Consider the following 12,543-nt stretch of genomic DNA (forward strand, 5'->3'; position numbering starts at 1 on the left):
ATTGGTTTCAAAGCCAACTAAAGATAAACAGAAACGATCTTATTGATATTAGACCAAAACATGGGCATACAAACATAATCACTTACACGGAAAATAATTATTTTTAAAAAATAACTTATTATTGCAACATCAACGTATGCAGGGTTTACATAAGCAGTTAATTAGAAAATCTAAAATACAATAAATGTTTTGAGAACAATATCAGTCAATGATAAGATTGGATCCTTAAAAGCAAAAAACAACATCCTCATAATTCATAAAAAATAAACGCCACAATTGTACACATCTAAACGAAATGGTATAAACATATAGTGTATAAATACAAGTGACTACGAAGCCCGTATATGCCTAATTAAAACGAAATAATACAAAAGAGAAAACGAAAAAACCAAAAAAAACAAGAAAGTGCCAACTACACCACAACCCATGCGTTGCGTGGGAAACACCTAGTTTTAATAATTCTAATCATTGACGCTGGTTAAATGTTAAAAGAACAGGGCTATTTTGTAATGATTCTATCAATTTTAATGAAGTTTGTTTATCCAAAAAAAAGTAGTATGTAAAGGTATATAGGATTGTATATTTATATTAAACAAAGAATAAAACAAATATCTTTTTTTTGTCATAGGAAAAAAATCTTCTAGAAAAGAAAATATAGTGCCAAAAAGAAGATGCAATTTGGAATTTTGTTTATTTTTCCACCACTCAGTTCCCTTCTAGAAGGCTATATAACACAAGGAATAATTTTGTATTAAATTAAATAATCCATATCACATGTAAAGTGTAAACTTTTTCTCCACCAAACCCCTTTCTCTAGTCTTTAGTANTATATATATATATATATATATATATATATATATATATATATTTGTGTGTTTCTTTTGGTCTCATTTAAAAAAAAATTNAGAAAAAGAAGGTAACCTACCAAATCTTTTCCACCCACAAAGCAAAACAACAACTTGGTCAAAAGTCACTTCCTTTTATATAACACCTCTCTTCAGATCCTACTCTCACTCTTGTCTCATTATTNCGTGGAAATTTCACTGATAGTGAAGATCAAATCATTGTTAAACTTCACAGTTTGTTCGGAAACAAGTATGAATTTTCCTCTCATTCCTAGCGAAAATTACTTAACTTTCCTTAGAAAATATTTGTTATTAACATTTTCAATTATTTTTTTTATTTTATTAAAGATGGTCGTTGATTGCTGGAAAATTACCGGGAAGAACAGATAATGAGATTAAAAATTATTGGAACACACATATAAAGCGGAAACTTCTTAGCCGTGGGATTGACCCAAACACTCACAATTCGATCATCCAACCCAAAACGGCAGCTTTTCATTCTCGAAACAGAGATGTGAAGCCGACGTGTCATCATGTTAACGCTTATGTTAAATTGAATTGTGCCTCCGCGAGTGGTACGACCTCAGACGAGGATCTTCGGTTAAGTGTTGATCGCGATTACAGATTTGATATTGTGGACAGTGAGCTGAACTTGAACCTCACACTCGGGTCTAGTCCGAATCGATGGGCGGCGCGTGACGTTTGTGTTTGTAACTTGGGATCACGTGAACCTTGTATGAATTGCCAGACGGCCAAATGGGTTCTTTAGTGTTTTATACTATATAACATCAATACAAGTTGTGTCTTTTTGGAGTAGTGTGCACCAAACACTATCTTAAGAAAATAAAAAAGGCTACTTAAGAAAACACTAATGTTTTAGCACAACGAAAAAGTCGATTGTCCTTCAGACCCAAATGGACAAAAACGATTTGCACACACAATATAATCAGATTATTGAAGAAAAAAAATGCATAATTACTTTTTTTTAAGGGACATTTGCAAAAATACCATTTTCTATACCTTTTTACAGAAATATCTTATTTTATTTTTTTGGGTTTTTAACTTGAAATGTTAAATTTATTAATTCAACAAAAGAAAAATTACTTACAAAAAAATTTGGTAATGTTTTGCTAGAAAATTACCCCGAGCAAGAGTTACATGAATTTTGACAAAACATAGCAAAAAGAGAGTAACCAATTAGGACTCCCTATAACCGAACGCCAGCCAGTGAGAAGTGATTCAAATTTGCTGGGTGGTTTGTAGTGCAGGCTCTCAATACAATATAGTTTAGATTCTCTTGTTGTCAATGTTCAATAATATCATTTTCTATAAACAAAAAACAAAATGACTAAATCCCTAAACTTCAAATACTAAACCCTACCTCCTCAAAACTATACCATGAAGTAAAAAAAGAAAACTCAAACCTAAAAAAATTCTAAAAATCAATTTAACATATTGTAATTAGATACTAAAGAGCAAAAATGAAAAAGGCAAAAAATAGGTATTTCTGAAAATATGTATCTATAAAAAGATATTACTAACAATTTCTCTTTTTTAAAAGAATAATACCGAGAGACAGTATCGTAGAAGATATTTATATTTAGATTGTTAAGTTGTAGCAGTCCATCAAATTTATACTTTGCACCGGTTTATCAAATAAACTAAAGTTGAAAATGCCCCTTAATATTTAGATTCTATAATTTTAGATAGATTGTATTTTCTTGTGTTTGGAACCGATTAGGATTTGCATAATACCTCTCGTTAATCCATTTAATATCAGACTAAATATTTTGTGTATTTTAGGAGACCAACCTTTAAAACACTATATGAATTTATGTAAATTCTAACCGGCTCTATAACATGATTCACAAGAATTTAAATTCTTTTTAGCAAGTTAAAAGTATGAGAATATTTAAATTAAGGATACTAAACTCTTTTAGAATTATTTAAAGTATGTTTTTTGCATACTAATTTTAACTTTTAAAGTATGATTATATTATAAATAATAACTTTAAATTTTGATATTTATTCAATTGACAAGGGTTTAATTATGTAAATCTTACATAAAAAGTTATTTTGTCAAATGTACTTCTGAATTAATTATAGAAGGATTACAATGGTTAGCCAAATAAATCAAATGTTGCAATGGTTTAATTAAACTGTTGCAATAAATAATTTAAAGCTATCTTAGTAATTTAGAAGAAAATTAATTGTGAAGGTATCACCAAAAGACGAAACTATAAAATACATTTATTCACCATGCAAGCCATATTGCTTGAAGATGTTTTTCATATTTGAGATTTGTAATATTGTTAATGCATCATCTAAATTATGTTGTATGCAACCCAAATATACTGCTTTTATGTAAAAAAAAAAAATCTCTATTACCATACAAAATATTTAATTTGAAAAATTCACTATATAATTCGTCTGGGGGAAAAAATGTTTGCATTTTCAAATTAGAATTTTATATTTAAAATTGACCAAAAGTCTTATTATTAGTCATTCTAAATTCTTCAAGTTAGATCTAGAATAAGAGGAACTTCTTCAAACTTAAAATGCTATATGTTAATAAATAGTTTATAGAGTAAATTAAAATGTTGAGTATTCAATTTTATATTATTTTGATTCATCATAAAGGGAAAAATTTTGTGTTAGAAAACAAAAGTGTAGTAGACACTACTCTAAATGGAACATATGCAACTTTATTAACACAACTGTGGAAACCATTTTATAAAAAAATGTTCCATGAAAGATTAGGACGAAAAAACGCGACTGTTGATGATGTTTTAATTTTATTAAATTTTTTTTTGACTATAAATAATAGATATTTTTTTAAAAGAAAATCTAACGAAGAGAAAACGCTACATAGATGGTGTGTTTTTGTTTTTCTAAAAAAAAAAAAAATCAATTTACGAAAAATTACAACGAATAGAAGTAACTATTGATATTGATGGCACTTTTCAAACTATTATTATCATATAAATTCATGAATTAATTTTTTTATAAGACAAATGTATGGCTAGTTGTTGGATTTTGAATTCTATTTTAGATAATCTCACCAATTCAAATTAAGAGATATGTGGAAAAAGAAAAAAGAAAAAAAAATCATCCCAAAATGATATGATTTAACATCCCCAATAAATAAATTAATTTGCCTATCTAAAATTAAAAATTGGTTTGTAAATTTTTTTTGCATCTTTTTCTTTTCCGAAATTTGCCCGCCAATCTCTCTGTCGATTCGTCAAAAGGGTTTCTTCCAAAGAACGACGACAAACCCCACTGAACCTACAAATCTGAAACCTCAAAATTCATGCGAAAATCACAAAACAGTGTAGATTTCAAAACCAAAAGCTTGATTCCGTACAGTGAATTTGATTTTCCCAGAAAATGGGATCTAGGGTTCCAATAGACACCATCGAAGAAGACGAAGTGAGTCAAATCTCTTTCTGGGGTTTTTTTTTTTTTTGAATCGATTTTTCAACTTGTGGGTTTTCAATTGCAGGAGTTCGATTGGGAAGCAGCAGTTAAAGAAATCGATTTGGCTTGTCTGAAAACCTCAATTCCTCCTCCTCCTTCTTCTTCTTCTTCTTCGTCCCATTTCACTCCTTTGGCTCATCCACCAATTACGGGAAATGGCACTAAGCCTCCTGCGAAACGACAATCTACTCTCGATAGATTCATAGGAAGAACCGAGAATAAACCGGAGAATCAAGTTGTTTCAGAGCCCAATTTTGAGTGTGGTAATGACAACAGTCCTTTGGTTGGGATTGATCCTGAGACAGCTAAAACTTGGATTTATCCAGGTTTGTTGAGATTGTAACTTTTATGATTTTTGTTATATATCTTTGTAATTTGTGTTATGGTGATGAATAATGCGTTTTTTGTTTTTTGTTTTTGTTTTGGGTATTTTAAGTGAATGGGAGTGTTCCTCTTAGAGATTATCAGTTTGCTATAACGAAGACTGCTTTGTTTTCGAACACATTGGTGGCTTTGCCTACGGGGCTTGGCAAAACGCTTATAGCTGCAGTTGTTATGTATAATTACTTCAGATGGTTTCCACAAGGTAAAAAAAACACTTATAGCTCTTACAATCTCTTTGCTTTACTGATTTAGAAATGTAACTCTTGTTGTTGTTGTTGTTGTTATTCCTAGGTAAAATTGTTTTTGCAGCACCTTCTAGGCCTCTTGTGATGCAGCAGATTGAGGCGTGTCATAATATTGTGGGAATACCACAAGTATGTCATTCTCTTTAAACAGATATATTGAGAATCTGATTATTTCTTTATTAGAATTGTAGAGATATTTCTGAGAAAATGTGGATTGAATTGATTGCAGGAATGGACTATTGACTTGACGGGTCAGACATGCCCTTCGAAAAGAGCCTTCTTGTGGAAAAGCAAAAGGGTTTTCTTTGTTACTCCACAAGTGCTTGAGAAGGATATACAGTCAGGTGATACTCGGGTTATTCTATCAAAATGTTGAGCAGAAATCTCTTTATGCTTATTTAATTTGTATTCAAATTACCATTTGATCACAGTAACCGTCTCTTTCAGGAACCTGTCTTACTAAATACTTGGTTTGCTTGGTGATCGACGAGGCACATCGAGCTTTAGGGAATTATTCTTATTGTGTTGTAGTTCGTGAGGTTTGTTGTTCTTTTAAGTAACTTTCCTTTGCTTATATCTTGGAGCATCTCTATGTGTTTCTTTTCTTTCTCTTCGTAAATGTTAAAAAAATGATCAATGTGAAGGTACCAACTAATTCCCTTAACTTTTAGTTGATGGCGGTACCAATACAGTTGAGAATACTGGCCCTTACTGCAACTCCTGGATGTAAGTGATTGACTTTCATTTTTTTTTGGTGGTGGAGGTTATTATATTTCGGCACCCATTAACGGTAATGTTATTTTCAGCAAAGACACAGGCCATCCAGGGTATCATTGATAATTTGCAGATATCCACACTTGAATATCGAAATGAGAGTGACCATGATGTTTGCCCTTATGTCCACGACAGAAAATTAGAGCTAATCGAGGTTCAGTCTGGTTTCTGCATTTTCCAATCGTGTTGCTCTCCAAATTCATGTCTAATAATTTTAGCATCTTTCTAGCAGAGCAGGTTCCCTTGGGGCAAGATGCAGATGATGTATCCAAACGCCTATTTGATGTTATACGTCCATATGCAGCCAGGCTTAAAAACTTTGGGGTTAAATTCAATAGGGATTATCAAACGGTATGTGCCTCAATCCTTATATCTGTTTAACCATTAGCGTCAGTGCTCACATTTTCTTATCCACGCAAACACCAACTCATGTTTGACAGTTAAGTCCACATGAAGTACTTATGGCAAGGGATACATTTCGTCAAGCACCTCTACCAGGCCTTCCCCATGTAAATCACGGAGATGTAGAAGCTTGCTTTTCAGCTCTTATCACTCTTTATCACATTCGTAAGCTCCTCTCTAGTCATGGAATAAGACCAGCGTATGAGATGCTAGAAGAGAAACTGCGAGAAGGGTATGCTCTTACTTTCTTCTGTTGAACTGATTTGTTGGGATGCCTTCACTGGGTTTAGGTATAATAGCTTTTAATATCAAGAGAATAGTCAAATAAGTTTCTCTAAAACTATCACCTTGCCAGGCCATTTGCTAGGCTGATGAGTAAGAATGAAGATATTTGGAAGACAAAGCTTTTGATGCAGCAAAGGTTGTCACATGGAGCACCAAGCCCAAAACTTTCGAAGATGTTAGAAATACTAGTTGATCATTTCAGTAAGTATTCTTTTTAATTTTGATCTGGAGTTGATGTTAGTTCTCAGTTGTTAACTTACAATTGAACATTGTTATGATCTTATTCTATGGCTGCAGAAGTGAAAGATCCGAGGACATCACGGGTCATAATCTTCTCAAATTTTAGAGGAAGCGTAAGGTCTGTATAATTGTCGTTTGTGTTCCTTTTACTCGCCCATCATGTTTCTTCTATGCATTCACTGGATTACATTTATCTTTAGAGACATAATGGACGCCTTAAGTAATATTGGAGATCTGGTCAAAGCAACTGAGTTTATTGGCCAAAGTTCAGGTTTGTTACTTTGATTTTTACTTGTGAAACTTTCAGTTACACGGAATTATCATTTATAGCTGTAACAATGTATGTTTCTTGCAGGTAAGACACTGAAAGGGCAGTCGCAAAAAGTTCAGCAGGCAGTTTTGGAGGTACGTCTGTTTCCCTTTATCGGATTTCATGAAAATAAACTTTGATGTATCACACTGAGTCACTGATGATTTATCTTCTGCATGATATACTTGTTTTTCAATAGAAATTTAGAGCTGGTGGGTTCAATGTTATTGTTGCAACATCTATTGGCGAAGAAGGCTTGGATATCATGGAAGTCGACCTAGTTATATGTTTTGATGCTAATGTATCCCCTCTAAGGATGATTCAACGGATGGGAAGAACCGGAAGGAAAAATAATGGTCGAGTTGATATCCTTCAGCTCGCTTGATTTATGCACTTCTCATTGATTCTTCCATTACAAATCTTTGCAGTATCACCTTTTCATTGGAAAGCTATTATGCCATTCCTTGACTAGCCTTTACTAGTTCTTGCTTGTGAAGGGTCAGAAAAGAACAGCTATATGCGAAAGCAAGCAAATGGACGGGCCATTAAAAAGCACATGCGGAATGGAGGAACAAATAGTTTTAATTTTCATCCGAGTCCAAGGATGGTAGGCGCTGTTAAAAGCTCTTTCTTTTTTAATACTTCGTTTTCCTTACCTTTTTGCTTCAGTTACTTCTAATAACATATCCTTGTCATGTATTAATTACAGATTCCCCATATTTATAAGCCAGAGGTTCAGCATGTTAAGTTTTCAATCAAGCAATTTATTCCACGTGGAAAGAAACTACAAGATGAATATGCCACTGAGACCCCAGCTTTCAAGAAAAAACTTACATCTGCAGAGACGGATATGCTCGCCAAGTATTACGAAACCGATGAGGAAAAGTTGAGACTGTCCTTGATTGCGTTCCCTCACTTCCAGATATCGCCATCCAAAGTGCACAAAGTAATGCACTCACGTCAAACAGGCTTGTTAATTGACGCTATGCAGCATTTCCAAGAGGCAACTATTTCAGAGCAGAGTAAAAGTTTCTTCACTGAGGTGTGGTTTATAATCCCGGTATAAATTTAGTCTTTCCATGCCTTTTGTGAAATTCACTGTTTACTTATGTGGATTCACGTACTCTATTAGTTTGGAGCTCCTTTGGGTGAAAGAGAGGAGTTTGACACAGGTCTGAGGGTTGGTGATGATCCGAAAGGTATATTTAGTCTCGTGATTTTGCTGAAGTACCTATTCTAACAGTTGCATGGATATAATTACTACCAGCTAGTAGGAGGTCGGTAAACTTCATAAGTTATCGGCTAGTAGGAGGTCTATAGGTTTATATAAGCTATGAGCTAGTAGGGTTTCTCTAGGCTTATAAGCTATAGTAATACTGCAGCTTCTCGTGTTTAGAGTGTGTTATTAGCCCCACTATCGACCAGGCCATAAGTGATTTGATCGAAGTCTATAAGCATCTAGTCCTATACATTAGTGACAATTTCATTTGGGTTTGTGAGAAATGACATGGTGCTTTATAAAAAAGTATGTTCATACTATATCCAAGACCATTTAGGAAGATATTATCACCTAAGAGAGCAGAGAGTATATCCTAAAATAGTCTTTTTGGTTTTTGTTTTCGTATATATTCTATTTCAGATGTATTGTATATATGCTTACATAAGCTATATTTTGTCAAATAATAACTGGAGTGCTAATGTATATCTACTGTATTTATGGGCAGATTTACCCTCTTTCTGTGACTGGGAAGTCAACACATCACAGAGAAACGCAAAACAAATAGTTGAATCTCCCACAAGCACCTTAGAGACTACAGAGAAAGATTACGAAGAATCTTCACTCACACACCGTTATCTTTTCAGTTCCGAATGTGCATCCGTTGATACTCTGGGGAAGGTCTTCGTAATGCCGGTTCCTCTTTCTTTCTTTTCTAATCTACCAGCGTCAAAATATATGCCTTGTGCTCAAACAGAAAAACAACAATCTTTCCTGAATAGATCGCACATTGACTTTGGTCCGATTCCGATAGATACTTCCACAAAAAAACGGCAAGATAATAATATTTCATGCAAGTTAAGGCAAAGATCCTCGCCAGACGGTGCCAATGAGCCACTAGAGACTTGTAGCCTTGTGAAAGGGCATTCCACCGATGTAGGTAAAGGTGATGTCGAGAATTGTGTTGGAGAAATTGTGCTATCATCGGATGAAGATGACTGTGAGGATTTGGAGCTTAGTCCAAGGCTCACTAATTTTATCAAGAGTGGCGTTGTTCCAGAGTCACCCGTCTATGACCAAGGTTAGTGTTATATTTTGAACATTTAGTATGTGTTAGAGGTGGAAATATAACTAGATAGCTACCAATGTTTGCATCCGCCTTTGAGTCCCAATACATTGGATGCATCAATCATAGTGCTTGGAATTGTGGATGCAATTGGCTGCAACCACAGAGCTTTGGTGTTACTGTATAAGTATAGTAAAGAAATTTTTTATATACGTAAAGTTCTATGAAAAAGTTAGAGAAATCTGGATTTACAAAATTTTAATTTATTGATGTGGATGAGTGGAATTAATGGAATGTTGTAGTTAAGCTCTGTTAAATAGTTTTTTATATTTCAGGCAATAGTAACCTCCACGAGAACAGGACTCGGAAAACAATGAAAACATCCGAAATTTGAACCATATTTAAAAAATTTGGAAACTTATTTACTTTGATCTGTAAAGATTTTCTAACCCGTCTTTAAAATATTTGGAAATAATGCTGTAGGAGTTGCAGAAGAAGCGAGAAGAGAAGAAGACCTTGATCTTCCTAAGATTTCTTCACCCATGAGGTTTAGTAATGAATTAGCAGAAGAGCCTTCTTTCCCTGGGACAAATGTTCATCATAAACGCAGCGATTATCACACTGCGTTAAAGACCAATGAGGTCAGAACTCCTCAAAAGGAGGACTGTTTGGCCAATGGAACAGAATGTTTGGATGTTTCTCTCGTTCCTGAGGAGTGGAGAACTCCCTTGGCGAATCTCACAAACACAAACAGCAGCGCTAGCAAAGATTGGCGGGTGGGTTCTGGAGAAAAGTCAGAAACTCTTCGACAGCCTCGCAAGTTGAAGAGACTACGAAGACTTGGAGATTGCTCGAGTGCTGTCAAGGAGAATAATCCTGGAATTACAGACGCAAACCCTATGAGATCTCGCTCTCGCAGTGATAAGCAAATTAGAGGTAACTTAAAATGACCAAAATATATATTATATTATACCAATTGGTTTGGTGAGTAGACCCATAAGATCTTATTGTAACTAGAATAGAATGTTGCCGGTGTTAAAGTGAATTGAAAGTGTGAGAGTTGGATTTTACACTTTCTTCTATTGCTTGTGCACTGGTAGAAGAAGATGTTTTCAATTAAACAATGAGGTTTTCTAACAAGCATCTGCGTTAATTAAAAGTCTCGATGTGCTGAGAGAGTCGAAAGTTGAAACACTTATCACACAGACATGTTTGAATGATTGCTGCTTTGTTGCTCTGTGTTTTAAATTTCAGGTAAGAAGAAGATGAGCGTGGATGATGATGCCAGAGTATTTATTGATGCAGAAGCGGAGTAAGTTATAATCTAATCTAAAAAACACCTGATAATCTTTCTTTTACTTTCACAAAACAACGAGAGGCAACTTAACAAAAGGAGATATTCTAGATACAAAGTTGATGTTTAGTTTCAAACCTCTCTATTTTGATCAGGGTCTCTTCAGGAGCAGAAATGTCTGCTGATGAGAACGAAGATGTGACTGGAGATTCATTTGAAGATAGTTTCATAGATGATGGGACAATGCCTACGGCAAATACTCAAGCTGAGTCTGGTAAAGTTGACATGATGGCCGTTTACAGGTATATTAGGACTGAAAATATCTGTCTCCTTTATGAGTAAATTAGTCAATGAGCTTACTAAAAATCACAAGGTATCCTTCCACAGACGTTCTCTTCTCAGCCAGTCACCATTACCGGCGAGATTTCGTTATTTAGCCGCATCAAGTCCGAGTCCCTATTCTGCTGGACCTTTGAAGAGAATAAATGAGAGCAGAAGCGACTCAGATAAATCATTGTCTTCTCTTCGAACCCCACAAACAACAAACTCTGAGTCAAACCAGGATGCAATGGTGATAGGAAACTTTTCGGTAGTACAAATCTCATCAGACAGCCGGAAAAGGAAATTCAGCTTATGCAACTCGGGGAATGCCCCCGTGATTAACTTAGAAAGCAAGTTTGCAGCTCATGCACAAGCCACCGAGAAGGAAAGCTTTGAAGGCGTGAGAAGCAATGCAGGTGCATTAGAGCACAATGGTGACGATGATGATGATGATGCATTCTTCGCGACACTAGACTTTGATGCCATGGAAGCACAAGCCACATTGTTATTGTCGAAACAGAGGTCAGAAGCAAAAGAGAAGGAACATGCAACGCGTATACCTCATCAAGGCAAGCAGAGGAGTGATGCTGTGGAGAAAGATGCGCCATCTTTTGATCTTGGTCTGTGGTGATTCTTCTTCCAATACATAGATAATAAATTATGTGTATAGATTGACAATGGAGATGGTGATGACGAGTTAGACAGTAGAGTATAGACATTTGGATGTATGTGGTGTATTAAGTTTATGTATAATCTAATCAAATATAGTGCATAAGCCAAAGCACATGGTTAAATCAAAGTTGATGTCTCAAATCTTTGAAGTAATGACACATACACACGACTACATTGAACATAGCAACTTAAAATATACTTAAACCGATGGTAAATAACTGTTGTTAGAGCAACTCCAACCTAAGGTGCGATGAAATCATTCTAATACGAGACATAAAAGTAAATAAAATCATTCTCTCACATAACCTGCAAATATAGATTTAATCACTCCATTCTTTTTATTTTTTAGCCTTCCTTTACATTTCCCATCAAACCTTCACTCTCTCACTCTACCTTCACTCTCTCACTCTCTAACTCTCTCACTCTCTCACTCTACCTTCACTCTCTCACTCTCTAACTCTCACTCTCTAACTCTCGCACTCTCCTCTCTCACTCTCGCACTCTCCTCTCTCACTAGCTATATCCTCTTCCTTTTTATTTCAGTTTCCACTTCCCAGAAATGGTATGGTTCCCGGATGCTATGCTTGTCCTTCCTTAAATTTCACACTTTGTCAACTTTTGATTCACATTTTTTTTGTTTTTTAATGTTTTAAATTTAGGATCTCTGCATGACATGGAGAAACATTTATCCACAAGTACTTTCCCCTCGCCTGTATCAAAGAATTGACGTTTGTTGGGCAATTTCAATAATTCGGCAATAAAAACACCTACATCACGAATTCTATCTGTCCATCCATGAGTTAATCAACTACATGCCAAGACATTTGCTATCATCGACGGGTGCTATTTACGATATATGGACCGTACGTGAGTACATGCTTCGATACGGAACAGTCTTGGAACATGACTGCCCTCTCACATTTGCTCTGAACTCAGAACCAGGAATAACATTCTGGGCACCACGTTTCCGCATTCATGATTTGCGCATCCATTCCTTGCGCAACTACAT

At 34.9% G+C, this 12,543-nt stretch overlaps 2 protein-coding genes across 2 annotated transcripts in view; both read left to right on the top strand.

The window, feature by feature from the left end:
* Window positions 1-1,691, top strand: part of LOC104779102 (transcription repressor MYB6-like) — a 5,958-nt gene extending 4,267 nt beyond the window's left edge. Inside the window, exons 2-3 of the mRNA XM_010503496.2 lie at window positions 1,002-1,095; window positions 1,194-1,691. Of these exons, the coding sequence (XP_010501798.1) occupies window positions 1,002-1,095; window positions 1,194-1,614 (515 nt within the window). The 3' untranslated portion in view covers window positions 1,615-1,691. The remainder of the gene's footprint in view (window positions 1-1,001; window positions 1,096-1,193) is intronic.
* Window positions 4,038-11,661, top strand: LOC104777475 (ATP-dependent DNA helicase mph1-like). The gene is made up of 23 exons (XM_019243832.1): window positions 4,038-4,277; window positions 4,351-4,651; window positions 4,762-4,911; window positions 5,001-5,083; window positions 5,184-5,298; window positions 5,402-5,493; window positions 5,626-5,680; window positions 5,761-5,882; window positions 5,966-6,079; window positions 6,169-6,362; window positions 6,486-6,616; window positions 6,713-6,773; window positions 6,856-6,926; window positions 7,011-7,060; window positions 7,165-7,330; window positions 7,445-7,572; window positions 7,675-8,007; window positions 8,098-8,164; window positions 8,690-9,262; window positions 9,731-10,183; window positions 10,502-10,559; window positions 10,697-10,843; window positions 10,929-11,661. Exons 1-23 carry the CDS (start codon window positions 4,236-4,238, stop codon window positions 11,491-11,493), a joined length of 4,071 nt encoding a protein of 1,356 aa, XP_019099377.1. The 5' UTR covers window positions 4,038-4,235; the 3' UTR covers window positions 11,494-11,661.

This window comes from Camelina sativa, chromosome 3, assembly GCF_000633955.1.
Source record: "Camelina sativa cultivar DH55 chromosome 3, Cs, whole genome shotgun sequence".
NCBI classification, from domain to species: Eukaryota; Viridiplantae; Streptophyta; class Magnoliopsida; order Brassicales; family Brassicaceae; genus Camelina; species Camelina sativa.

Bases quoted from the DNA above. Each gene is read 5' to 3' on its own strand.
- LOC104777475 (XM_019243832.1), top strand. From the start codon at position 4,236: ATGGGATCTAGGGTTCCAATAGACACCATCGAAGAAGACGAA. The intron at 6,080-6,168 runs GTATGTGCCTCA...CATGTTTGACAG, and splicing joins TCAATAGGGATTATCAAACG to TTAAGTCCACATGAAGTACT. The intron at 7,061-7,164 runs GTACGTCTGTTT...GTTTTTCAATAG, and splicing joins TTCAGCAGGCAGTTTTGGAG to AAATTTAGAGCTGGTGGGTT.